General features: G+C 43.4%; 1 protein-coding gene across 2 annotated transcripts in view; it reads right to left on the minus strand.

Annotated features, from left to right (window-relative positions):
• Window positions 1-23803, minus strand: part of LARS2 (leucyl-tRNA synthetase 2, mitochondrial) — a 146667-nt gene that overhangs the window by 116653 nt on the left and 6211 nt on the right. For both annotated transcript variants that reach the window (XM_005696049.3, XM_005696050.3), the window contains exons 3-4: window positions 18622-18750; window positions 3434-3525 (exon numbers count right to left, since the gene is read on the minus strand). In XM_005696049.3, the coding sequence (XP_005696106.2) occupies window positions 3434-3525; window positions 18622-18750 (221 nt within the window). The remainder of the gene's footprint in view (window positions 1-3433; window positions 3526-18621; window positions 18751-23803) is intronic.

Here is a 23803-nt window from a genome sequence, read left to right on the forward strand (position 1 = left end):
AGCAGATGTTGGCAATTTGATCTCTGGTTCCTCTGCCTTTTCTAAAACCAGCTTGAACATCTGGAAGTTCACAATTCATGTATTGCTGAAGCCTGGCTTGGAGAATTTTGAGCATTACTTTGCTAGCGTGTGAGATGAATGCAATTGTGTGGTAGTTTGAGCATTCTTTGGCATTGCTTTTCTTTGGGATTGGAATGAAAACTGACCTTTTCCAGTTCTGTGGCCACTGCTGAGTTTTCCATATTTGCTGGCATATTGAGTGCAGCACTTTCACAGCATCATCTTTTACGATTTGAAGTAGCTCAACTGGAATTCCATCACCTCCACTAGCTTTGTTTGTAGCGATGTTTCCTAAGGCCCACTTGACTTCACATTCCAGGATGTCTAGACTCTAGGTGAGTGATCACACTATCGTGATTATCTGGGTCGTGAAGATCTTTTTTGTACAGTTCTTCTGTGTATTCTTGCCACCTCTTCTTAATATCTTCTGTTTCTGTTAGGTCCATACCATTTCTGTCCTTTATTGAACCCATTTTTGCATGAAATGTTCCCTTGGTATCTCTAATTTTTTTGAAGAGATCTCTAGTCTTTCCCATTCTGTTTTCCTCTATTTCTTTGCACTGATCACTGAGGAAGGCTTTCTTATCTCTCCTTGCCATTCTTTGGAACTGTGCATTCAAATGGGTATATCTTTCCTTTTCTCTTTTGCTTTTCACTTCTCTTCTTTTCACAGCTATTTGTAAGGCCTCCCCAGATGCCATTTTGCTTTTTTGCATTTCTTTTTCTTGGGGATGGTCTTGATCCCTGTTTCCTGTACAATGTTATGAACCTCCATCCATAGTTCATCAGCCACTCTGTCTATCAGATCTAGTCCCTTAAATCTATTTCTCACTTCCACTGTATAATAATAAGGGATTTGATTTAGGTCATACTTGAATGGTCTAGTGGTTTTCCCTACTTTCTTCAAGTAAGTCTGAATTTGGCAATAAGGAGTTCATGATCTGAGCCATAGTCAGCTCCCGGTCTTGTTTTTGCTGACTGTATAGAGCTTCTCCATCTTTGGCTGCAAAGAATATAATCAATCTGATTTCGGTGTTGACCATCTGGTGATGTCCATGTGTAGAGTCTTCTCTTGTGTTGTTGGAAGAGGGTATTTGCTATGACCAGTGCATTCTCTTGGCAAAATTGTTTTAGCCTTTGCCCTGTTTCATTCTGTACTCCAAGGCCAAATTTGCCTGTTATTCTAGGTGTTTCTTGACTTCCTACTTTTGCATTCCAGTCCCCTATAATGAAAAGGACATCTTTTTTGGGTTTTAGTTCTAAAAGGTCTTGTAGGTTTTCATAGAACCTTTCAATTTCAGCTTCTTCAGAATTACTGGTCAGGGCACAGACTTAGATTAACATGATATTGAATGGTTTTCCTTGGAAACAAACAGAGATCTTTCTGTCATTTTTGAGACTGCATCCAAGTACTGCATTTTGGTGACTATGATGGCTACTTCATTTCTTCCAAGGGATTCTTGCCCACAGTAGTAGATACAATGGCCACCTGAGTTAAATTCACCCATTCCAGTCCATTTTAGTTCACTGATTCCTAAAATGTTGACGTTCACTCTTGCCATCTCCTGTTTGACCACTTCCAATTTGCCTTGATTCACGGACCTAATATTCCAGGTTCCTATGCAGTATTGCTCTTTACAGCATGGGACCTTGCTTCTATCACCAGTCACACCCACAACTGGGTGTTGTTTTTGCTTTGTAATAGCAGTTGACTAAGACAGTGTTTAATCCTTATTCTCCTTTACAGATAAATAACCTGAGGGGCAGAGAGGTTAAATAATCTGCTCAAGGCAAATAGCTAGGAAGAAAGAAAGGCAGGATCTGTCCCTGTGTGGCCTGATTCAAGGGCCATCTTCTTTACTGCTATGCTCTGGTGGAGAAGCTGGCAAACTTTTTCTGTAAAGGGCCAGATGGTAAACGTTTCCAGCTCCACATGAGCCATGTGGTCTCTGCCTCAACTACTCAGTTCTGCCGCTGTGTCATGAAAGCAGCCATGAGCAATATATAAACAAATGGGTGTGGCTTGAGTTCTAAGAAAACTATTCATAAAATCTTTTGTGAAAGTTGCTCAGTCATGTCCAACTCTTTGTGACCCCATGGACTATACAATCCATGCAATTCTCCAGGCCAGAATATGGAGTGTGTAGCCTTTCCCTTCTCCAAGGGATCTTCCCAAACCAGGAATTGAGCTGGGGTCTCCTGCATTACAGGATTCTTTACCCACTGAGCCACCAGGGGAAGCCCCATTAGGCAGGGCCAAATTTGGCCCATAAAATTTGCCAATTAGTGTCCTGGGTGATATCAAATTTATACCATATTTGACCCTTTTTATTTGAATCATCATTTCCTCCTTTTTTCATCACTCCTATTACTCCGGAAAAGTGAAAGTGAAAGTGAAGTTGGTCAGTCATGTCCGGCTCTTTGCGACCCCGTGGACTGTAGCCCACCAGGCTCCTCTGTCCATGGGATTCTCCAGGCAAGAATACTGGAGTGGGTTGCCATTTCCTTCTCCAAGGGATCTTCCCGACCCAGGGATTGAACCCAGGTCTCCCGCATTAACCTCTGAGCCACCAGGGAAGCCACATAACTATAATTGGAAAAGTGGAAACCAGAAATGAGGAAGAAAAAAGAGAAGTAGATGGTGCAGAAGATGTTTCTTTTGGGCAAAATAAAGCAAAGGAAGGTGAAAGACAATGGGGACAGGCCTTGAACTGCCCTCTATCTCTCTGAGGGGTAGGGTGAGGAAGGGCTTTATCAAAGGGCTTTACCAGATCATTGTGTTGGGTTCTAGTACAGTTCCTCAAGGCTTTATCAGGAGGAAGAGGGATGGGTATTGCCTGAGCACACGGTAGCCTGAGGCCACAGGGGGCACTCAGACTATGTCCTCCTTGGAGAAAGCCACACCTAGAATAAAGTGGCCATATATTTCCTTGTTGACGATCTATGTTCCTCTTGCTTCAGAATGGTGAAGCCAAAAAAATTAAAAGAATTCGCAGAGAAAATTGCAATGTGGCATTTGGATATGGCTCAAACTATGGTCAAGCAGATGAAGAACACTGTAGAAGTTTAACAGATGTCATCCTTTCTTCTTCCTTTTTCCTTCCAAATGCAAATACTCAAAGGAAGAATAACTGTAAATAACAAAGCATTAAAATGAACACATGAATGAATAGCCAAAAACTTTGTGTTATTTCTTAGATAAGAATACAGTGTGGGAAAAAGCAAATACCAATATAGACAATCCTTTTTTATTGCTTGGCAGACTGCAGTGTTTTGTTTCCTTTGCTTTCTATTTCTCATGCACAGGTTTAAAAAAAAAAAGTTGTTTAAGGGTAATGTATACAAGTGCTTGAATACGCCTGTAAACACATACCTTTGCGTCCAGCTTTCTGGATGTAGATTCCTCTCGATCGCCGCATTTTCGGCAGGCAATCCAAATGCATCCCAGCCCATAGGGTTGATAACCTAGCACCCAGAAAAGAAACATCAGTCAGGGCAGATTGCTAAAGTCTTTATCAGTATTCTCTGCTGGGCAGTGAGCAGGCATTCTCTCCTAACATGTCTCATCCCTTCCTGGATGATTTCAAGCTATGCTGTTGAAAGCCAGCTGGCTACCTAAGATGTGAGCACAGAAGGGAATTTAGAAAGTCATACACCAAGGTGCCAATAGCAGTTATCTCTGAGTAGGTGTTTTCGTGACTATTTTTAACTTTCTTCGTCTGTAAAGAACCCAAACTTTTTTTCTGAAATTAGGAAGTTTCTTTCAAAGTAGGTATATATAAAAATGTATACAGGCATTCCAAATGCTCACCTTATGTTAGATTTTCCAGTTAAGGAGCCGTGCTGTCCCAAAGGGTAGTCAGTAGCCACATATGGTTATATAAACTTAAATTAAAATGTAGTAAAATTAAAAATTCAGTCCCTCCATCACACTAGCCACCTTTCAAGTGTACAATAAGCCACTCTGAATCACTACCTGTAAGATATAACCATTTTCCAAAGAACCTCAGATCTTTGGAAAGGTCTGGGGATCCTCGGACCTTAGAGCTTGAAGAAGCTCTTGAGATGCACCCTCCATCTCCGTTTCCCCCTTTGACAGCCCAGGCCACTGGGGCCCAGAAAGAGGAAGCAGCCTCGCCAGGTGACACTAGGAGCAGGTCCTTCAAGTCAGGACAGGCGTTCACTTCTGCAAATGGATGTCCAGTCACAGCTCAGCTGGGAGCTTCAATAGCAAGTTCTCTCAAGCTACCTTCCATAGCTTGAACGGGATCAATGGCTTTAAACACAGCTGTGGCATCAAGGGGCAACCTCAGAAGACCTGCTTTGAACACTCAGACCGCTACCTTTCTCTGATGCCGATTTCAGCCACAACGCCACAGACACAACTTGTCCCAGAGCCAGATTTCCGAAACTTGCCTATAGGGGAGGATGGGCTGAGGAGGCTCTGGTATTTCTAGACACAGCCCTTAATGGCTGGCCTTCTTACTTCCTCTCAGGCTCCTGGTCTGTCCACTGCCACAAGCTGGGTTTATGTATTTGCAATCATGCAGGAACCGGAGATTCTGTTCACACACATCTCCCAGAATAGTGACGGACACTCTGTTCATATCCTGTGCATATCCCAAAGGGACATTTTCCACTAAAGAAACAGCTCTCGTTTTCTCTAATGTATTTATTTCTTTATGGCTGTGCTGGGTCTTCGTTGCTGCTCAGGCTTTTCTCTCGTTGCAGCGAGCAGCAGGGGAGGAGCCACTCTTTGTTGCCGCACTTCGGCTTCTCACGGCAGCGGCCTCTCTCGTTGTGCAGCACAGGTTCTAGGGCGTGCGGGCTTCAGCGGGCGCAGCTCCCCGGCCCTGGAGCACAGACTCAACAGCTGCGGTGCGTGGGCTTAGTCCTCCTTGGCACGTGGGACCTTCCCAACCCAGGGACTGAACCATGTCTTCTGCATCGGCAGGTGGATTCTTTACCACTGAGTCTCCCGGGAAGCCCTCATTTTCTAAGTAACATTTCCCCCTGATTATAGAAATAATGTTATTCACTGTCAAAAATCTTAATACATAGAGAAAAATATTCAGAAGAAAATAAACACCCTTAATTCTACCATATAACCATACATAACTGTTATTTGATAAATTTATATCTTATTTTTAAAAATTGAGATCATATTATTTCCGTGTCGGTTTTTTATCTCCTTTAAAAAAAAAAAAATCACTGTGTACCTAGGGTTTTCTCCCATTTTTCTGTCTTATTCAAGAACTTTCTGAGATGCAAATGAGCATCACCCATGGCCATCTCTGCTCCAGGTCCATAAGCACCTACAATTCAAAGTGTCCCAAACTGGATTCATACTCGAATCCCAATCACCAGATCCGTCCTCTCCCTAGTCCCTCTGAGCAGTTGGCAGTAAGACAACAGGCACAGCTCTCCCAGTAGCAGATGCCACTTGCCCTAAAGTCATTCTTCCATTCTGTGCATTATTATTAAATATTTTAAGACTAGGTTATTGTTCTGATGGAGCAATTCCATCTCAAGAACAAAGACCATGCATCTCAACTCAGAGCCGCTCTAACTCCTTCGGCTGATGGTGGTGGTTTACTTGCTAAGCTGTGTTCAACTCTGCAAGCCCATGGACTGTAGCCCTCCTGGCTCCTCTGTCCACGGGATTTCCCAGGCAAGAATACTGGAGTGGGTTGTCATTCCCTTCTCCACCCAGGGATCGAACCGAAGTTCCCTGCATTGGTAGGCAGATTTCTTACCAGTGAGCCACCAGGGAGGCCCCACACCTTTGGTTAGTGAGTGGGAAATGTCAAAAAAAGGCTTGCTGCTCAGGAGGCTGTGTTTTGGGGGGAAGGATCCTAAACCCAAACCTGTCATTTCCTGGCAGTGGGCCCTGAGGCATATCACTTCTGCTGAGTCTCAACTATCAGCTGTGACTGAAGGCAGCCCCCTGAACTGTTGAGAATCACATGCTAAGGTGTGTGTGGCACACCCAGCACCAGGAAATGGCAGGGCTGGCTGCAAGCGGCAGCTGCTATCATTGGCTTGATCTTGCCAAAGGTTCCATCCCTGGTCAGGGAACTAAGATCCCACAAGTGTGCGGCATGGTCAAAAAAAATTCAAGAGATGACATGACTACCTCAGTCCCTGCATCCATTCCCCTGAGGTCAGTCGGAATAGGCTCGTCTTCTTTTCCTAAATTGATGCTTCTCAAATTACGAGCACAATACAGGCTTATTTTAACAAGTGAAAGGACATAGCACATGATACATAAAGGCAAAGCTGATCATCTCCCCACTCCACCCCACCCCTACTCTCAACCAGCCTTTGTGTCCTTCCCCGCCTTTCTCCTCACTAAACGCAGACACACAAGCATATGTACCCATATAGGAACTGGCTGGTTTATTTTTATGGAAATAGAATCTACTATATACCATTTTATAACCTGTTTTTTCTTTTCATTTAACATGCCATGGACATCTGCAAAAAATATGTAAGTATATACACGTGTGTGCATACATGTTTTTTTTAAATTTAACATTCCCCAGGAATATCTAATTCTATGTAGTTTTAGGAAGTTGTCAAAATATAACCCAGTCCAGTGGATCTTTCAGACCTGAGCTCTCCTTTCCTCTTGCTAAACGTGGCCAACCCAGAGTGTTTCATCTTTACAAACAGCACCCCCACCCCGACCCCGTCTTCTAAGAATACGCTCCTCCTCCAGCTTCAAATCATCCTGCTGCGGACAGTCACAAAACCCACCCCTCTGGGCACGGAGGAAGCAGCTGGTGGAGCTGTCTGAGAAATACAGCTGGGTGTGTGGACACACACAGAGGTGGACAGAGAGGAGGGGTGCTCATCTGCTCAAGGACCTGGGCCCAATTCCCAGTGGGCCCCGTTCCTACTATATCTCCTCTGGTTCTGAGTTATACCAGGATCTGTCAAAACACACAAAACCTCCTTGTTTGGTTAAACTGGTCTCAGCTGGGTTACAGTCCCTGGGAGCCAAGAATTCCGACTAAAACATACACCTTGTAGCATACAGCTTTCTCTGGAGCACTGCTTAACCCACAGATGGAAAACGTTTCCTGCACAGATTTTTCTCTCGTTTTAATTTCCAAGAGTCAAATAATAATAATAATGGAAACTCCCCTTTGGGGATTTGCGTTTGATTACTAGAAAGTTCTGCAACGCTTCCATGGACAACGCCAGAACGCAGCTTCCAGAAGTGCTTTAATTCTCCTGGGGCTGGAGGCAGTGCCACCTCGCTGGCAGAAATAATGTAGCTGTTGTGTAACCATGCTCCACAAGAAAGGGGAAAACTTAGTTATCACTTGGTTTCTTCACAGGGACTGCCAAAATGGCAGCAGTTCAATGTTTCTGCCCATTAACATGCTGCCAGGTTACCATCCATATTTTTAAACAAAGTCAATACAGAGACAGTCAAAAAATCAGTCTGGATTTACATAATATACTTACTCATTTCTATTTTTGTTTTCAGATGAAATGAACATGAAAAGATATATTCTTAGCTCACATGTTACCCCAGCTGTCTACGAAAACAAAAATTTGAAAAATCTTAAAGCTTCTTAATTATTTCATAGTCTTACCGAAAAGTAACACTAAACAAATGTCTGCCCTGGAATACAGACTGTGGGGAGTCAGGATAGTCCTTTCCACCATGCTGGACACCAGAAGCAGTGTCGCTGTGAGCCAAGCCTGCAGGAGACAGGAAGGGGTCCCGCCTATTCTACACCATGGATTTCCCAGACACCCAGTGACAGAGGGCAGAACTCACTCTTGTGCCGTAAGATGATTGACTATTGTCCAGAGGGAACAAAGTAAAGACCTGCAACAAGGTTTTGAAATGCCAAAGACTGCCCCACTTCCCCAGGCAGCAGATTCTATTTGCTGGTCAAATTGTTGTTGTTCGGTCGCTAAGTCATGTCCGGACTGTGCGACCCCATGAACTGCAGCACGCCAGGCTTCCCTGTTCTTCACTATCTCCCAGAGTTTGCTCAAACTCATGTCCATTGAGTGGATGATGCCATCCAACCATCGCATCCTCTGTCGCTCCCTTCTCCTCCTGCCCTCAATCTTTCCCAGTATCAGGGTCAAACTGTTACAGTTCATTTATTGAAAAGACACCACGTCAGTGCTGCCTGTGTCCACCTTGCTCACCTCTTGGTCTCTTCTATACCGTCCAGATGAAATACCCCCATTCTGGATATATAATGCCCACTTTCTTGTCTGTGGTTTCTCTATGGGTCAAACCATCCAAAACATTCACTGGAGGAACTCTACACTTTCCTTCGGGGTTGTAAAATCCCTATTTTTTTCCTATCACCATAACCTGGTTTAATCCTTGGTTTAGTTCCACAAGTAACTATATCTATAGCTCACATATGCCAACTAGACAATTTAACCTAAAAAACAAACAAAAACAACCACCCCCCTAACATCTGGATTTCTCTTTTAGCACCACCTGAGCCCGCTCAATCCCCCAGGTGTTCACCTCTTCCTGGACGAGTGCTTTCAGCAGAAAGGGGATCAAGAAGTCCTAGCAGCTATAACTTGAAAATGCATAAAACAAAAGCCATCACTTCCAGCTGTTCTTCTAACAGATGCTCTAACTATTTCAAATGGAGTGAGAAGCCAAGGGGGACAGGGGAAGCACCACAGAAATTAGATGAGTGGTACACTGACCCCACTTCTAGACTAAGGAACAAAGGGAAGAAGCAGAGAGAACTGAACCCGAAGGCTGAGATCAGTAGCAGAAGCTTTTGAAATAGACAGGTCTGGCCAAACGGAGCTGGATTAATGGAGATGCTAAAGAAGGCAGAGAGAGAGAAATTCCCTGGCTGCTTCCTTCCTCTTACCCTACCATCTTGCCAAATTCTTCTTGTCCAAAACTATTCCGAGGTCAGCTCACACCAGAGCTTGGGAAACATGGCCTGCAGAGTTCTGGTTCTGCCCTTCTACCATACAAAGCAAATCAGGAGACGGATTTGACGGCAAACTGGGCAGAGACCAGCACAGGAGCACTAGCAGGACTGCAAAATCCACAGGAGCTTGATACAAAAGGGGAGTTGGGGCCAGCTGCTGATGAGGGGCAAACACAGGGATCAGAGTCCTGGCAAGTTAGACCAGCGCTGGCTGGGAAGCGAGACCTGGAAGCTGGGGTGAGGCCAGCCTCTGGTGAGGACCCAGTCACGTGACAATGGCTCACCCGACAGGAACCTCCCGCCTCCCGTTGGGCAGAGTCGTGGGCAACTCAGGGGTGGCAGCTACAGGTGACAACGTACAGACGAGGCTCTGGAGGGACGTACCCTAGAAAATGACGGGGATCAGTGTCCAGAAGGGCCTGGGAGGGACTGAGTAACCAAGGGGGACTGCAACCCTACTTCTGCTATATTTCTCCTTTTTAAAAGGGAGAATATGAGTCGACTCATTGGAAAAGACCTGATGCTGGGAAAGACTGAGGGCAGGAGGAGAAGGGGATGACAGAGGATGCGATGGTTGGATGGCATCACCAGTTCAGTGGACATGGATCTGAGCAAACTCCGGGAGGTAGTGAGGGACACAGGAGCGTGGTGTGCTACAGTCCATGGGGTCACAAAGAGTTGGACATGACTTAGTGACTGAACAACAGCAACAACATATGGACTTTTATGTACAATTTTAAAATACTTTTCTTAAGAAGGAAGAAACGAACAGGCCAAAGTACAGCTCTTCCTCCAACACAGGAAGGAAGATCAAGCAGAGTTAAGACGACTTTGGAAGCAGAAGGGAAGGAAGTGGGGCAGCCCGCTGCCCTCCCAAAGCTAGAAAAGTACCAATTCCCCAGGAATGACCAGCTTTCTTTCCCTTTCATCACAAAACAAAACTTTAAATTTGAAACCAATTTAGCTTCTAATTGAAAGCAACCATGGTTACTGCTTCTCACAAAAATTGCTATTTTCAGAGTGCTGTGGTTTTTCTGGAGGAGATGCAATGCTTCATTTCCAAGAAATGAAAAACGTAATATTCAATTTTGTTTAGCAAGTTTAATAACCCACCATTATTACAGGTTAGGGATAAAAAATCAAGCAAATGCTTCAGAGTAAAAGAATTCAAATGACAGTACCTAGGTCCCAAACAGAAGACCTCCTCTGGGAAAGCGGAGGCCGATAAATCAGTCAGTTTTCCAATCAAAATACTAGACCTGCAATTCATTTTCCCTTTCAAATTACATCTGAGAGGATAAGCTCTGGAAATCCACTCTCTACTTTCAGATGCTACAGAGATTAGAAAATTTGAAAACAAAATGCCATGCGATGCACTCTCTGGGCACTTCATAAACACTTGCTGACTGATCAGCCAACTGAGAACTGATGAAATGTATGTCATGGTTCACTTGCTAAGAAACTCCTCTCCTTTCCTGATATTTGTGGGTAATTGCATTACGATCATGTGGCTGCCAGGCACACAGCCTCCTCCTCCACAGTGCACAGCAAAAAGGCCCAAGCAGAAAGCTACTTGTGCAGTAGCCTGTGATGTTTTGCCTGAGACAAATCCAGCCCTCTGTGAGAGGGACTTGGCAGCTTGATGTTTTAATTGCCCTGCTTCTGGCCCAAAAGGTGCTGAGGAGACCAGCTGAGGTGGGAGGTGGGTAATTTTATTTTCTAACCATCTGTGCATACGACATATGAAAACACAACAAATCACCATATGGTGCTGAGCTTCAAATATGTCATCAGACATTGTATGAGTTTAAGAAGAGGGGCTGGGGCTTCCCTGGAGGCTCAGTGGTAAAGAACCTGCCTGCCAATGCAGGAGACATGGGTTAGATTCCGATTTAGGAAGATCCCACATGCAGCTGAGCCCACGTGCCACAGCTTCTGAGCCCCAGCTCTAGAGTCTGCAAACCGCACCTACTGAGGCCATGTGCTGCAATGGCTGAAGCCCGTGCGCCTAGAGTCTGTGTTTTGCAACAAGAGAAGTCATTGCAATAAGAAGCCCACACCCCGCAACTAGACAGCAGCCCGCGCAGCCACAAAGACCCAGCACAGCCAAAAACTAAAAAATAAACTTAGAAAAAGATTTAAAAAAAGAAGAAAATGACTGGAAGTGTGCTCTTTTCCAATTCCTGAAAGAGAATAATTTATCTCTGGCTTCAAGTGGCCCCTGGTTAAACATCCAAACCTCAGAACTGCCTTATTACTGCTATTATTAATCAGGTCACACTGGAAAATTGCATTATGGTTTTTAAAGAGTTTTCTCACTGATCCTTTCACATGAACCTTGCAACATATCTGAGGTGGAGGGTAGGCAGGTCATTGCCACTGACTAAAGCCACAGATTCCTGACCCACTCACCACCCCCCAAAACCACCACTCGCTACTCCCTTCTACTTGTCAAGTCCACAAGTAGTCTGCTTGTGTGTGCAAGGCCAGCTATGTTGACTGCAGCTTTCCCCCAAGAAAGCTGTGTGATCGTGGCCTCAGGTGCATTTCCATGGACTACAATGAGAAGGGGGCCCCCAATAATCTGCTTACACTCTTCTCTCATTTCTCTCCTCTACACAACTTATTTGCTGCTATAGGAGGAAACCAACGTAAAAGCAACCTTGGACTTCCCAAATCATCACTCTCGTCCATTCTCCAACTCAGTCTACAACCTGTGGTCTGGCTAGGGTCACAAAATGCAAGGATAGACCAAAGACTGGGGAAAGATATTCGCACTGTATTTAACTAACAAAAAATATAATAATCCAGACTATGTAAAGAACTGCTACAATGTGGCAGCCTGGAAGGGAGGGGTGTTTGGAGCAGAACAGGTACATGTATATGTATGGCTGAATCCCTTTGCTGTTCACCTGATACTATTACAACATTGTTTGTTAACTGGCCATATCCCAATACAAAATAAAAAGTAAAAAACAAACAAACTCCCACAGTATGAACAATAAGAACAATATGAAAAAGACAAACAACCCCGGTGAAACTTGGCAAAAAATGTGAGCAAGCCAATCAGAGAAGAAACTTAAATAGATACTAAACATGAGAAAATACCTCAGCTTCATTGGCAGCTGAGAGGTAAATTAAAAATGCAATTAGATGTCATTTCCTATGTATCAAATTAGCAAGGATTAGTCTAACATTAATAAGTGTTATCAAGGAGGTAGGGCAGTAAGAAATACCATTCACTGCTGGCAGAAGTATAAACTGGCACCAAAATTTTGGAAAGCAATTTGTCAAGATGCATTTAGGCTGAGGTTATACACACTCTGTGACCCAGTGATGCCACCTCTCCCACGAGCCAACAGTGAGGTGCAATGATGTTCACTGAAACAGAAATTTATAATAACCTAAAAGTCTACTAATGTGAAAATGGGTAATTAAATATGTCATAATTACACAGTACTTATAATAGATGAACTCTAGAGACAGACTAAATCTTGAAACAAAATAGTGAAAAACATGCAGAATTTTAAGAGCTTTTACATAAAATTTAAAACACAAATACTACACATAAGTGTGGGTATATCCATAAACAATCTATAGAAAGTATTACTCAGCCATTAAAAAAGAATACATTTGAATCAGTTCTAATGAGGTGGATGAAAATAGAGCCAATTATACAGAGTGAAGTAAGCCAGAAAGAAAAACACCAATACAGTATACTAACGCATATATATGGAATTTAGAAAGATGGTAACAATAACCCTGTATGCGAGACAGCAAAAGAGACCCAGATGTATAGAACAGTCTTTTGGACTCTGTGGGAGAGGGAGAGGGTGGGATGATTTGGGAGAATGGCATTGAAACATGTATAATATCATATAAGAAACGAATCGCCAGTCTAGGTTCGATGCAGGATACAGGATGCTTGGGGCTGGTGCACTGGGATGACCCAGAGGGATGGTATGGGGAGGGAAGAGGGAGGGGGGTTCAGGATTGGGAACACATGTACACCCGTGGCAAAACCAGTACAATATTGTAAAGTAAAAAAATAATAATAATAAAAGAAAAAAAAACCATGAAGGCAAAAATAATACAGTATCTTTTAAACTGAAGGATTGGAATCTGATTGCAGAGAGGCCCAACTGTGTCTGTAACATTGCAAGAAAAAGCTGAGGCCAGCAAGAGTACACGCTGGTATCCGTTACATCAGGATGGCAGGTCTGACTATTTATGACAATGTGCTTCAGATGTCTGTGTTGGAAATGTGCATAATTTCTTACAGCATCATATTTAAGCTTCAGGGTAGAGACTGCCTAGGGAAAGCGGATAGAGAAATAAAAGGGAAGGCAGTCTAGAGCAGAACATGAGGTAAGGTAGACAAAACTCTTGTAAAGCACAAACTAAAACGGACAAGAGGGGGGCAGTGCAGGGAGACTCAAGAGGAAGGGGAGACGCGTGCACACACGGGTGACTCACGCTGTTGTACAGAAGCAGCTAACACGACACCACAGAGCAATTACACTCCAATGTAAAAGATCAATTTAAAATGTTAATAAATAAAATGGACACACACACACACAAAAGAAACTCAGAAGATCTGAACAGCCCTATATCCATTAAAGAAATAGAAATGTAATTTTAAAACTTCCCACAAAGAAAACTCTAGGTCAAGATACCACCACTGGTGAATGCTATTCAACAGTAAAGTTAGAAATAACACCAATAACACACAGTACTTTTAGAAAATGGGAAGAAGGGAACAATTCCTAGCTTGTTTTATGAGGCCAGCATAACCCTGATATTAAATACAAAGACACAAGAAAAAAAAAAAAAAAACTTACAGGACAGTGGCCTTCAGGCACACAGGGATATTAACAAATGAGTACAGCAATATAGACACAAAAATACATCATGACCAGATCAACTTTATCCTAGGAACACAAGGTTGGTTTGATATTAAAAAAAAACCAATCAACTTAAAACATCACATTAACAGATTAAAGGAGAAAAACCATGTATCATCTCAATAGATACAGAAAAGGCATAGTACAAAAATGAATATCCTTTCATGAGAAAAATCCTCAGCAAACTACGAATATAGGGACAACCTCATTTCGCTGTACCCTGCTTTACTGCACTGCACAGATACTGTGCTTTTTACAAATTGAAGGCTTCTGGCAATCCTGCGTTGAGCAAGTCAATCGGCACCACTTCCCAACAGTATTATTTTTTAATTACGGTATGTACATTTTTAAAAAGACATAATGTTATTACACACAACAGACCACAGTATAATGTAAAAATTACTTTTATATGCACCGGGACCAAAAAATTCACAGGATTCGCTTTATTGCAACATCTGCTTTATTGCAGTGGTCTGGGACTAAACCCATACTATCGCCGAGGTCTGCCCGTACAAGAGAACTTTCCAACTGGATAAGAGGATGCAAAGATGGAGCAGAGCAGGAAAACCCTGTGGAGTAAACTGGGAGGAAGAAACCAAGATGCAGGAGAAAAACCTGCAGAGCGGGATCTCGTGCCAAGAGCACAGTCTTTCAAGGAGCGGGGGGATATGGTCCATTGTATGACATGCCACTGAGGTGAGAAAGGATGAGGAAAGAGACACATCCAGGGAGGTCACAGGGGCCTTGAAGACTGCAGGCTTGGTGCAGAGGTCAGCCCACTTTTTACTTCCCATCTGCTGTTCTTAGTATGCCTCAGAATGACTCCCATACCTCCATTCAAGAATTATGCCAATCAGGGCTTCCCTGGTGGCTTAGTGATAAAGAATCCACCTGTTAATGCAGGAGACACAGGTTTGATTCCTGGTCCAGGAAGATCCCCTATGCCACGGAGCAACTAAGCCCATGCGCCACAACTACTGAGCCGGCACGCTGCAACGACTGAAACTGTGCGCCCGAGAGCCTGTGCTCCACAACAGGAGAAGCCCCTGCACCGAGAAGCTGGCGCGCAGTAACAGAGAGTAGCCCCTACACACTGCAACTAGAGAAGACCCACGCGGTAATCAAAGACAAGCACAGCAAAGAACAGCAAATTTAGAAAAGAACTAAGCAAATCAACCAACAAATTAACAAGGTAGAGAAAAAGGCAAAGTTTACTGAATTTTTCCTAGGCTTACTGACAGACTTTGAACTTAAGATTCCAGTCCCATTCTATCGTACAGTAGGAAAGGCCAGCGTTTGGAACAAAGTTGGTGCCCAAGGACTACGTACCTAATGAATTAATCAATACACATGTCAGATCTTCTTATTCCAGATCAGATATTCCTTCCCTCCTTAGAGTCAGGATCGTTGAGATCTGACCTGCACCCAACCTTGCTCTATCCCTGGGACTGATCCTGACATTGGGAGAGAAGGATTTTTAAAAAAGCAGGAGGTTCGACAGGCTTTAACACTGTTGACCATCTCTGTGGACAGAGGTTTGCGTCTTTTCCTATCACTATAACTTAGAAATGGCAGGGCAAATTTTTCACCATATTTGGCAGTTATTTTGGGGGATGATCTGACTTAAATATGGGCTATGAAAATTAACAAGAAATTAATCTCAGGAGAACCCGCAGAATACTCTCCCGCTCCACAGACAGTTTATCATCTTAAAGAGAGCAACTGAAATAGGAATGCAGGGAACCCTAGGCGCCTGCTGGTCACTAAGATACCATAAACCAAATAACACAGGGTGATCTTAGGCACCAACCAAGTCACAGGATAGATGATACAAATAGCAGGCAATGTCTGGATGCTTCTCAAAAGGCAAATCCATGCAGTGGGCAGAAGAGAGTACAGAGTCATTTATTAAATGAGTTAGATTAATTTCATTTATTATGTGACTTCCCAGAGCAAGGCCTCCCTGGTGGCTCAGACAGTAAAGAATCTGTCTGCAACGTGGGAGACTCAGGTTCAACCCCTGGGTCAGGAAGATCCCCTCGAGAAGGGAATTTATACTGATCTGATTTACTTACAAAATAACCATTTGTTGCTGTTCAGTCAGTAAGTCGTGTCCAACTCTTTGAGACCCCATGGACGGCAGCACACTGGGCTTCCCTGTCCTTCACTATCTCCCAGAGTTTGCTCAAATTCCTGTCCACTGAGTCGGTGTTGCTATCTAACCATCTCATTCTCTGCAGCAACCTTCTCAATGTGCCCTCAATCTTTCCCAGCATCGGGGTCTTTTTCAATGAGTCAGCTCTTTGCATCAAGTGGCCCAACTGCTGGAGCTTCAGCTTCAGCATCAGTCCTTTCAATGAATATTCAGGGTTGATTTCCTTTAGTATTCACTGGTTTGATCTCCTTGCAGTCCAAGACTCTCAAGACTCCTCCAACACCACAGTTTGAAAGCATCAATTCTTCAGTACTCAGCCTTATTTACGGTCCAACTCTAACATCCATATGTGACTACTGGAAAAACTACAGCTTCGACTACATGGATCTTTGTTGGCAAAGAGCTCTGCTTTTTAATAAACTTTCTAGGACTGTCATAGCTTTCCTTCCAAGGAGCAATCATCTTAATTTTATGGCTTAAGCTACGTCCGCAGTGATTTGGAGACTTCCACTCTTTTTGGACGATTATTATTGGCCAGACACAGGTACTGTCTCATTTATCCTGAACAACAACCCAGAAGGGAAGAATAAATATTATCCCTATTTTAACGGATTCAATGTCTCGTGCAAGGTCACTCAGCGAGAACTAGGTGTAACGAGGGTCAAACCTGGGCTGCCCGATCCATGAGTCCAGCCTGACCTTGGGTTTCAGTTACTGGTAAGGGACTCCATTTTGTCTTTCGGGCTTGAACTGTCTGTAAGGGTCCCAGTAAGTCTGGGCCTGGGGTTCTGCCTGGAGCTTTGTCTTAATGTCTCGTTCATCCAAGAGAATCAGAGTTCCACCTATACCCCCTCAACCATCTATCTGCTAATGTACCATAAACACACAGTTTTGCTATAAAAGTTTAATCTGTAGCAACTGTCTGTACTCACTAACTGTTCAAACTAAGTTGGCTCAAGTTAAAAAAAAAAAAAAAACAAGATTAAATCTAGTTGAAGTAGCAGTCAGATATTCTTCCTGACAAGAGCCAATTTATTCTGCACCACCTCTTTCCAATAAACACTGCAGAAGTGACGGAAAGCAATATCGGGGAAAAATAACACCTGGCAGAGCCCAGGGAGACAGCCCTTGTAGAAGGCAAATCTCTGAATCTGACAGTAAAAGTCGTTAATTCTTCGAGAGACAGAGAGACACAGCACCCTGACTTCCTTTTTAGGAATACTTCTTGCTGCCAGAGTCAGCTCGGCACAAATTTTCAAACCAATTATGACAATGGATGCACTTAACACTTTAAAAGAAAATCTTCAGAAAGAACTGGGAGGCAGCAGATACCCTTTATACAGACCCTGAGAGGTTAATAACAGCAACAGCCAGGGAGAGTGCAGGTAAATGTTTAACAATGGACTCTAGCAGAAAAAGCCCTGATTTGCATGCTCTGCTGATTTCCATGATGTAAATACTCCCATCCTGGGTGGAATCCGAGCTACTAAGGTGACAAATAATTAACACAAAGCTGGGCAGAGGTGTGCATGGGTCTCAGGACCAGGTGCGGCAGGCTCCAGCTCTCTGCTGACGACGACAGTACTTACTGGTTCTGTGCTTACGCGCCAGCTACACGCTAAGCGCTTCACAGTCATTGTCTTTCAATCCTTGGGAAAGGCCAATGGGCAAGTACTATTTTATCCCCTTTTAATGGATGAGAGGAAACTAGGTCTTAGTTTAGAGAGGTTAATCAGTAATGAGTCAAAGGTTGGCTACTTACTAAGTGTTAAGAGCTAGAACCTGAGTGCTAGACATTTGGTTGCTGGGTCCACGCTTTCCACCCCTCTTTGATGCTGCCCCTCTAGAAGTTGTTCAAGAAGCTACTACGATCACTGAAACCTTGTCTTGCAGATGATATGTTGTCGAGGAGTTAAGTGCAGGCTCTGGGTAGCTGGCAGTGAAAGGGGTCTGACCCACACCAGCCATGGAAGTGTCCTCTTCCTCTCCCAGGAAAGTTCACCTTGTCCATCAACACCCGCATCAGATGGTCCCCTGTGAGGGAGTCTTTCCCAGCTCCTGCGGGGCTGTTACTTCCCGCCAAATTTTTGTGTTATGAAAATTTGACTTTTTCCATTATAAGATAAATATGTGCTCCTTAGAGAAGACAGAGAATATCAAAATACAAGGAGAAAAATCTCTTTGTGGCTCTGCCTCCTACTCACAGCATTTGCTCCTCTTTTGTTCTATTGGACTCATTTCCCTCTCCAGTGCCTGTCTATTGAGTGATATCAGCCCCACCACGTCATGAACTCCCCGAGGTGGTATCAACATGGTACCCACGGGCATAAACCCTTCCACTGCATCAGCACCTCACCTCCCTCCCCAGCACAATACCCAATACACGGCTGCCCCTCAATTAACCTTGATGCTTTATTACGTCCTCCAATGCATCAGAGGAAACCCTAAGCTTCTCAAAGCTGCCCTAATCTTAACTGAGACTGGGTGTCTCCTTTGTCCTACATTCTTACTGTCCTGAGTGGGACAGGGAAGTGCCACCTCAGCAGGTACCGGGCCTTACCTGCATCCCTCTCATCTTCTGGAAGCGTGCAATGGTGTCGCTGATGGTGTACACGCGCATGTGGCCCATGTGCAGCTTGCCGGAGGGATAAGGGAACATGGAAAGCACGTAAAACTTGGGCTTTGATTTCTAGGAAAGGATGACAGAAAAATACAGCGAGTATTTATTAATCATTCACAGGGAACTAGGTTCGCATATAATATTTTGGCATTTTACTCAAGGTAATAATTTAACATTTTCAAAAGCTTTCTTTTAAAAACAAGAAAAAGGAAAAAAAAAACATTCCCATAAGGTAAATGGACAAAAATGCCAAATACCAAAATTCGAAGCCCTGGGTTATCCTAAAGAATGTCCAAAATAATGCCAAACAACCTCACAGTGTTAATTACCCCTACTTATTTTTAAATCTGCCTTTTTCTCTTTTAGAACAGCTATCTAGGACTTAAAAGAACTGTATGTTCTTCCAAACGAAGCTCTGACGTATGTGTCCATAAAATTCATGGAGACAATAGTGAATCAGACGTGGCAAGTCTAAAATGGAGCCCCTCCCTGAATCCCGGGGGGCTGCACACAGACTTGGGCTGAGCAGGGTCCCCAGGTGCGGGTTCAGGTCCCAGGTCTCTCTGCTGTACTGGGAGCTTCTCTTTCAACAGAAAAAGCTGAAATGGGAAGGCAATGAGACAATCTTAGCCAGGTTGCTGTTTCCCAGCGAGTGATCTACAGGCAGCCTCAGGCCAGGGTTACATAACTCTCCAGCATCCAAAGGCGCACAGCTTCATCACGAGAAACAGGAAAAGGGTTCATGCACTGGAACACCACGGACACAGGGCAGGACGTCCTCACTGGAACGCCAGCCTCTGGGACCTTAGTTCTTATAATGGTGAATGTTGACACAAGTTTGTACATACGAGGGAAGGAGGTAGTCATTTAATTGATTCCTTATTGGGGACCTTAAGGAAGTGTTGTTCAAGGGCAAGGATCATGTTTTACCCATCTAACCCCACCCCAATCCCCACCTTCCTGGCTGACCCCTTAGTTTAACAAACTGTTGGGTAAATGACTGTCAGCCTTTGTGCTCTGAAGCCTGAGAACAGGCCTTTGGAGATCACTGATTACTAACGGGCAGTCTTCCCGGCACACTTCACTACCCTGTCCAGGTGGCAGGAGCGTCTCCCACACCCAGCCTTAAATCCTCGCACGGGGGAGAAGGGATGCCTCTGAAGAAAGGAAGAGAACAGGTAGCTGCTTCTGTTTAGTCGGCTAAGTGTCTGGATCCGCTGATGTTATCACTACTTTTTTTCTCCTGTTTTCTCTTTCTGTTCTTACTGCCTTCTGAGAGCTCTGCAAGAGTTCTTCAAGGCTTTGCTTCTCCAAAATTAAAGAAAACAAATGCAAAACAGAATATTCATGACCATTCTTTTGTGTGTGAGTGGGTATTGTGGGGGGGGAGGGGAGTGCTTTGTGCTAAGTATTTATTTGCATGACTGATAATTGACATCCAACTGTAATCAGGGGAGCAGAAGAAACGAGAAATCGAATTCTTTCCAAATCTCACTTGACCCCTTGCTTTAAACTTCCCTCAGCAAAGAAGGTGGACAAATCTGTTGTGTGGCAAGACAGACCAGAGTGGCACTTTTCTCTATACTCTGCTTTCTCTAGAAATGATCGACTGTGTGGCAAGTCAAGTTGCCTGAATGAAGGGAAGGGAAAAGTGAATGAATAATGAGTTTGCATAATAAACTTGGAAACCTGTAATACTAAAGTGGCAGCTCCTATTGATTTCTAGAAATGGATGGAAAGCCCCACATTGATCATGCACTTTAATTGGAAACTGTGGAACCATAACTCAGGAAAATCTCAGAAGCGAGAGAGACAACTTGAGATTCAGGAGTCACTGGGGATTCAGGACTTTCTTCTTTAAGAAGGCAAGTGATAGACGATCCTCTCAGCTTGTAAACAACTCCCTCAAAGGAAGTGCAAGACCTCATTCTGATACCTGGTACAGAATGAGAAATAAGCAGACTGTCCACTCGATTCCACCTTACTCGTTGACATAGATTAGGCCTACTGCTTCTCTTTGGGGAATTTTTAGGAACATAAGAAAACAGTTGTTACAGAGTTCTTTGGGACCTGAAAAAACAATAAAATATTTCTAGTTTTTCATTTTAAAGTTTTTACATTAAATGCATTTTTTATTATAATCACCTTGTTTTTATTATGATATATATTTTAAAAATTGTTTATTTAACAGTCTTACCCCAAACATTTTCTATATCTAGCTTCTTCATTAATATCTTTTTTTGTATGTCTCTCCAACAAAGATGAAACTTACGGCAAAATTGAGGAATTCATTACATATGAGCTAGTTCAGTTCAGTTCAGTCACTCAGTCGTGTCCGACTCTTTGCGACCCCATGGACTGCAGCACACCAGGCTTCCATGTCCATCACCAACTTCCGGAGTTTACTCAAACTCATGTCCATCGAGTTGGTGATGCCATCCAGCCATCTCATCCTCTGTCATCGCCTTCTCCTCCCGCCTTCAATCTTCCGCAGCATCAGGGTCTTTTCCAGTAAGTCAGTTCTTCACATCAAGTGGCCAAAGTATTGGAGCCTCACCTTCAGCATCAGTCCTTCCAAACTTCAGGACTGATTTCCTTTAGGATGGACTGGTTAGATCTCCTTGCAGTCCAAGGGACTCTCAAGAGTCTTCTCCAACACAACAGTTCAAAAGCATCAATTCTTTAGCACTCAGCTTTCTTTATAGTCCAACTCTCACATCCACACATGACTACTGGAAAAACCATAGCTCTGAGTAGATGGACTTGTGTCAGCAAAGTAATGTCTCTGCTTTTTAATATGCTGTCTAGGTTGGTCACAGCTTTTCTTCCAAGGAGCAAGCGTCTTTTAATTTCATGGCTTCAGTCACCATCTGCAGTGATTTCGGAGTATTGAGTCCACAGAAGATACAGAAAAGTACTGCTAGCAAAAGATTTCACTATTCATGGATATTTTTGTTTATTGCAGAAAAGGTGTTCGGCTCACTGCCTGTCCCTGCCTTCCATTTCTCTGTGTGAACTAAGTCATTTTCCTCTGTGACAATGAAATGAATTCTGTTCTCTGAGGGTAGAAGGAAGGAATTTTGGGAGTTTATAATTAAGCAGGAATCTGATTGAAAGGGACATTTTCATAATTACATAAAAGTGTAAGAATTTAAGCCTTTAATAGAAATTAAGATTGGAAGTGATAGAAAATAGATGGTTTATATATAAGTGGGTCCTATTATTTTTGTCAGCTTCTGACATCAGAAGAAAGATAACTTCTGCCTCTTTCTGGATCATGCTCTGAAACTCTGGCTGAGACTAGCGAATGGAGGGAAGTGGACCACTCAGTGGAAGCTTGCAGCCTGGGATCTGGTCCAAGCTCTGTCACTAGCTGTGAAACCTCAGGCAAATTCCTTTGTTTTTCCGGGCTCAGTTCACAATCTGTAAATCAAAGGTGAGATGAAAGGTTTCTGGTGAAAGCATGAGCTTAGGACTCAAATGTATCTGGATCTGGGTTGTGCCACAACTGAGACTGAGGACAGAGGGTGAGATGGTTGGATGGCATCACTGACTCAATGGACATGAGCTGGAGTACATTCCAAGAGATAGTGAAGGACAGGGGAGGGTGGCGTGCTGCAGTCCATGCGGTCACCAACAGTGAGACATGACTTAGCGACTGAACAACAAGTGAGTTATGCATCTCAACAACTGACCAAACTTCCCTCCCAGTTTTCTTACTCCAACATGAGGATACGACTATGCACCTTCAGAGCTGTTTCAGAATTTAAATGAGATAAGGAAAGGAAAGATGGTGCCTAACACACTAAAATGCTCATTAAATGAAAGTTCTTTTTATAACGATGACTATGATGATGATGGTAAAATATTCAACTTCTAGAGACTCATTTCCAGTGGATTTCAAATGTAGCTACTACCAGAGTGAGGCTGATTATAGACACGCTTTAAAATCTACCAGCATCTCGTCATGGTCTCATCCCTGTCAAAGATACCCCACACATTTTTATCGTCTTCTATCTTTCATTCATGGGGCTTCCCAGGGGGTGCTGGTGGTAAAGAACTCATCTGCCAGTGCAGGAGACATAAGAGGTGTGGGTTTGATCCCTGGGTTGGGAAGATGCCCTGGAGGAGGGGATGGCAACCCACTCCGGGACTCTTGCCTGGAGAATTCCATGGACAGGAGAGCCTGGCAGGATACGGTCCACAGGGTTGCCAAGAGTCTGACAAGACTGAAGTGACTTAGCATGCATCTTTCATTTATATAATACTTCAGTTTGTAAAATGCGTGTAATCTTATTTTCTCCTTTGATTTTCAAAACTATTCTGTGGGATAAACAATGCAAAGAATCTGAGGATCAGAGAGGTTAAATGCTGCTGAGAGCACAGTGAATTTGGGAGCAGAGCCAGCATTACTGCCCAGGCTCCAGACTCCTTATCTAGCATTCTCTCTGCTTTACCTTTTTCCAATTCAAACCCTGACGGAATGCCACCGAGGGATCACCCAAAATGTTCCTAAGGCTATTTACCCAATTAGTCAAACATAGTTTATTTTGACCCATTTAATTTTTTAGAAAACCATACACTTAAGAATGCAATGTCACAAGAACAAAAAGCTACAACTTCAAAATGTTTGGAGGCCACTGAATTTAAACCAAAAGAAAAAAGAAAAAGAAGCTAATTTTATGTTCCTCATTCAGAATTAAACTTCTCCCTAAGGTCTGCTTCCAAAATATATTTAGCTACATTAGTCTGGTCATGTTGCCATGAAGAATTTTCATTTCCTAATGAGGTAAAAGTTAAACTTTCATTGTATAATTATGCATTTCATTTAAACCTTCCTTTTTATCATTTCACATATTACTTACATCTCTTTCAATACCAGATTTTCTTCATAACTAATGCAAAAAACCATCCTTCAGTTTAACACAAATAGCTACCCACCCTCCATTTTTCATAATGATCAATCTCATAGAAAGAATGAGTCTGATAAGAGAGGAGAATCAGGAAAGGTGATTCTAGCACACTGTGGTCTTGGACAAATACATATTTACTCAACTGCTTGCCTTTGTCCTAATCTCTTTAATTGAACATAGTGGTCCATGGCGTTTTTCCAGCCAAGAGT

This window comes from Capra hircus, chromosome 22 (assembly GCF_001704415.2).
Source record: "Capra hircus breed San Clemente chromosome 22, ASM170441v1, whole genome shotgun sequence".
NCBI lineage: Eukaryota > Metazoa > Chordata > Mammalia > Artiodactyla > Bovidae > Capra > Capra hircus.